We start from the raw sequence: 5,119 nt of genomic DNA on the forward strand, positions 1-5,119 counted from the left end.
GCATCAAGACTCCAAAAGCCTGCAAACAACCTCATGCAAAATAGAAAGTACCTGATATGATCCAAGATAAAGAATGAGATAGAATGTAATAATAAAAAAGGGCTAAAATGCTAAAATAAAGTATAAAAAATAAATAAATAAACTATCATGTTACTTCATTAGTCTTGAAGGTTCGCTAGTTTCATGGATAACAAAGAAACATAGTGCAGTACCCGTTCTTTAGCTAAAACAGAATATAAGGCCATGATAAACAAATTTTGTGAGGTTTTATGGTTACTCTGTGATTTGGATGTAGTTCAAAGTGGAGCCACTCCTTTAATGTGTGATAATGAAGCAACTAGGTATATTGTTGCTAATCTCGTTTACTTCAAGTTTATCATGAAATGACTAAACATGTTGACATTGATTGCTATTTTATCCGAGAATGGATCAATAAGGGAGAAATAAAAACTTATGCCATTCGTTTAGGGTTTCAACCTGCAAATATTTTTACAATGGCTCTTGGTGTGAAACTTTTTTCAAAGCTTAGCTTGGAAGTTGAGTGTTTGAGATTTTCACTGTCTAACTTTAGAGAAAGTGTTTGAATTCGTATAGGACTATGCTTCCTCTTTCCTAGTTTATATTTATTTTTGTGAGAGTAAATTACACGAATGGTCCTTATGGTTTGGGGTAATTTGCACGTTTGGTCCCTAACTTATTTTTGTAACTCGGAATGTCCTTGTTGTTTGTTTTTGTTGCACACTTGGTCACTGTCTTACCTAAAAATATTATTTTTCTGTTGATTTTTTAACTTATTTAAATAAATATACCCCCAACCCCACTTCTACCTTACCTTACCTTACCTTACTTACCCCACCTTATTTAAATAAATTAAAAATCAATGGCAAAATAGTTTTTCTAGGTAAGACAGAGACCAAACGCGCAACAAAAACAAACTGTAGGGATCTTCCGAGTTAAAAAAATATGTTAGGTATCAAACGTACAAATTACCCCCAAGCCATAGGGACTGTAATTTACTCTTTTTGGGACTATTCCTGGTTTATCTCTTTTTCATGGCTTATAAATAAATCCTTTGTAATCCCGTTTTCATCAATAACAAATTAACAAGAATTATTTGAGCACCAAAATTTTATAATCCTTGATATGTTCAACCATAATTAAGTGGGATCATCAAATTTATGAGTCGTGAGATTATGTCTAGGCTTTTGGCCGCACGACAAATATTTAATGACTTTTATGAGAAATTGATTCTAATATGTCACCATCATTTTAGTGACGGTCAGTTTGGAAGAGAACCGAATTCTTAATGCATTCATGCAAAGTATATTCGGTAAAATATGTTAATTCAGATTGTAGACATCGCATATGTATTTTGGATTTCTCGACAAACTTTTTGGACCATTTTGAGAATCTTTTTGGATTTTTGTCCTGATTTGGGGAATGGAATGAAAACAAACCCCATGTACATTGTAGAAAGCAATCTAGACAACATACATAATAAAATTATCTTCCCTCATATAGAAACATTTTTGGAACATAAATAAAAGAAATACATGGAACTACATTATTGTGATAGAAATGGAAATGTTTCCTTAATCCTTACTTACAGTCGTTTTTTCACCAGAACTGTTTCATAACAATATTCTTAGTCCCATTGAATCTCTCTATGGAAGGTCCAATCAGAAGGGTTAAGTGTGGTTTTCCCATCTGTATAGACTAAGTCATATGGTGAATCTTCTGAAAATTCTGTGGGCATGGATTTCCAGAATAGACTGGGCTTCCATTCAGCCTCTTTAAGCACCTTAAGTATCTCTGCAACAACTATCTTGCTTCCCTCACCTGATAGATGCACCCCATCTCTGAAAAACACTTAGTTTGGTTAAGGACTTAAGGGGTTGTTTCTTTTTTACTTAATGGGTTAAACACTTACGTGAAGCAAGCAGTCATCCAATCATCTCGTTTCTGAAATGCAGTCCAAAGATCGATAACTTTCACTCCCATCTCATTGCATAACTCCACACAAGCTTCTGAATATGTTCTGCATAACTCATTTGTTCGAACAAGTTCGCTAAAAATTGAACTGTTTTTCGATTTTACATCACAAAAAAGAAAACGGTTTTAGTGCTTAAACATGGACAAAAATAGAAGAATACTAATAATCGAAGTACCTTGTGTTTTCACTAAGCTTGACCTCGTCTACCGGTGGACAACTAAGAAAAATTAACCTTGTTGTGTCTGAAAGGCCCTGATTTTCAGATTCGAGTTAATTCAAGTAATCTGTGAGAAGAAAAACATGTTATGAAAGAAATTGGTACCTTGAGATGAGTTACTATTTTTCTCATGTTTTCAATGTATTCAGGAAGAGGGACATGGGGACCTAAACCAGATGAGTGTGGTCCCATTGAATCATTACCACCAAAGTAAACAATGATAAGTGAAGGCTGAATAGCAGCATCCTACATCAGAAATCATATTCATGTTAATTTGGGATCTGAAAAGATTAAAGTAGATTGAAGTAGCTGTTAAATATTTTTACCTTTGGGAAAACTTGATCAAGAACCTTGATAGCACGTCTGGAATTCCAACCATAGTATCCTCGCAGTACTATATCTGCCTGTTTGTAAATCAGTTTATACAGAAAGTGATGTTATTGAGAAATCAGATTGCTTGTATAATTGTATATCCTAGGTTTAGATTTTGATGCCATTACTTATAAAATGGAAATGTAATTTCCAGAAGAGATGAGATTATAGTAAAGAGTGAGATTCTGAAGTCTGAACTGAGTAAGATTAGAAAAACGGATTAGTTAGTACCTACCTAACCATAGATATCTACACACATTTTAAGTAAAAGATATGTTCATTCTTTATTAAAAGTAGTCGGCAATCATAGATACTCTGAGCAAATGCTTAATGACGCATAGTGATGCAATTGATTTAGGAACTAGGATAAAATTTACAGGTAACACGGCATTCTTATTCTCTAAACGAAATCAAGGAAGGCAGAAGAAATGACATGATGGTAAGAGAAATCAAGGAATACCTTGCGGGCGTAGACGTCGGCGAGAATGGCGCCCCAACCATCATTGCTGAAACTAAGCTGAACAATTGATGATCCGAACAATACTATCTGTGGCCTCCCTGGTCCGATCATCTCTCCGTAAGAGTGAGAACCCCTAACTTTGAAAGATTCCGGCAAGTTGGTGACGTAATTTGGGGTTGATTTGAGAGTTGAGAGTTGAGAGTTTGATTTTGTTGGTTGGATGTAGATTTGGATTTATGGAAGAAGAGTAGATAAAGGGTTGGTTGGAGCTGAACATGGAATTGACCGATGGAGGGAGATGAATTCTACTTTAGTTTTCTTTTTCATTTTTAGGGTCGCATTTATTATTAATTCCCAACAACCCTCTCGCTCTTTAATACATACAAAAAAAAAAATGTAAATTTATTCCTATGCTGCTGTTTTTTATGGGTGATGCCTAAAATTCTTTTAATAGATTTTTTTTTTTTTTTTGTGAAATTGGTACTATTTGGTTCCGGATTAATCCAATTTGTACCATTTGCTTTTTTTTTTTTGTTTTTTTTTTTTTTGAAAATCAATGTTTTAAAAATCGGTTTGAACTAACCGGTTAGACCGGAAACCGGGGAAATGAGCGGTTTAACCAGTTAAACTAAATAAAAACATATGGAAAAAAAAACATTTGCATAATAAATTTTGGTGATTTTTTTTAAATTTATGTAGTTTTCTCTAAATAAAAACATATGATACATGTTATAAAGTTTTTTTGATGTATTTGTATTTAAATAAAACTATATTTTATTTTTTGTATTATACTTTATTTTGTTTTTGGCATATATGAATTGATGAAAACACTAAAACGTATTGGTATGTGTAGTTTTAACGTAATTGAAGTGATCTACGACTTATTTTTATGTATATTTTTAATGTTTGAATTTGTAAACAACAAATTTATGATTTATATATGTATGTATGTACAGAAAAATATGAAAAAATATGAAAACTATAGAAACCGGTTAAACTTGGAACCGGTCACTATACCGATTCAACTAAAACCCGATTTTTAAAACATTGTTAAAAATTAAGTGTGAAATCTATGTATTAAATAAGTTTATTTAAAAGACATATTAATTATGAAAGTCTAAATTAAATAAAAAGGTGAGAAAAATATTAAATTATTAAAATTAAAGTGTTTTTTTAATTAAAAAAATAATTTAGATAAATAAACAAAGGAAACTAATGATGTTTTAATTTAGTAATTTTTGAAATTATAAGGAAAGTAAATTAATGAAGTTAATATGTATTTACTATTACATTTAAATACTATTTGGAATTTAATAAATTGAAAAAGTTATAAAATGATATGTAGAAAAAAATTAAAATAAAAATAATAAGAAAAAGATTATGTCGGTTGTATTTGGAGAATTGTTTAGATTTGCAAATGGATTATTACTAGTTGTGATACTCATGTATTACATGCGTTAATTTAAATATATATATATATATATATATATATATATATATATATATATATATATATATATCAAAATATTTAAGAATTTTGAATTAACTACAAAATAACATTCGGTAAATTAAATAAAAATATAACAAATAACAAAAAAAATCATTTGTTTTAGAATAGATGTAATATGTGAACTACTCAAAATCACTCCAACATTTTCAGTAGTAAGAATCAAAGGAATAAACCCGCAGCAATAAAACAGTAAACTTCTCTTTTTTATAAGACAAAACTTCAAAAATGGTTCCTATGGTTTTCAAAAATATCAAGTTTAATCTCTAAGTTCAAAAAACCTCACAGGTGGTCCCTATGGTTTCAAAACTTTTAACATTTGGTCCTTCCGACTCACTCCGTTAACAATTAGCCGTTAAGTAAGGGGCATTTTTGTCATTTCACTACCATGGACCATTTATGAGGCTTTTTATTACTTTTCTTAAATAAATAAATAAAATTTAATATGCAAGGGGTCCCACCTACCCTCTCTCTCTCTCTCTCTCTCTCTCCATTCTTCTTCTTCCTCTAGAAAAAATTCCCCTGCTTCCCTTTTATCTCATCACGATTTTTTTAGATCTAATCTAACTC

The 5,119-nt window shown here is 31.0% G+C and overlaps 1 protein-coding gene across 1 annotated transcript; it reads right to left on the reverse strand.

The window, feature by feature from the left end:
- Positions 1-1,495: 1,495 nt before the first annotated feature.
- Positions 1,496-3,307, reverse strand: LOC145013376 (SGNH hydrolase-type esterase superfamily protein). The gene is made up of 6 exons (XM_078972167.1): positions 3,043-3,307; positions 2,537-2,614; positions 2,316-2,456; positions 2,169-2,245; positions 1,931-2,080; positions 1,496-1,859 (listed from the first exon to the last, which is right to left on the reverse strand). The coding sequence occupies exons 1-6, from the start codon at positions 3,151-3,153 to the stop codon at positions 1,646-1,648; spliced, it is 771 nt and encodes a 256-aa protein (XP_078828293.1). The 5' UTR covers positions 3,154-3,307; the 3' UTR covers positions 1,496-1,645.
- Between the last annotated feature and the right edge of the window lie 1,812 nt (positions 3,308-5,119).

Source organism: Lactuca saligna, chromosome 8 (assembly GCF_052625555.1).
Source record: "Lactuca saligna cultivar CGN05327 chromosome 8, ASM5262555v1, whole genome shotgun sequence".
Lineage (NCBI taxonomy): Eukaryota > Viridiplantae > Streptophyta > Magnoliopsida > Asterales > Asteraceae > Lactuca > Lactuca saligna.

Coding starts and splice junctions, on each gene's coding strand:
- LOC145013376 (XM_078972167.1), bottom strand. CDS start 3,153: ATGATCGGACCAGGGAGGCCACAGATAGTATTGTTCGGATCATCAATT. Junction 2,615..3,042: donor CCGACGTCTACGCCCGCAAG/GTATTCCTTGAT, acceptor ATTTACAAACAG/GCAGATATAGTACTGCGAGG. Junction 2,081..2,168: donor AAGCTTAGTGAAAACACAAG/GTACTTCGATTA, acceptor ATCGAAAAACAG/TTCAATTTTTAGCGAACTTG.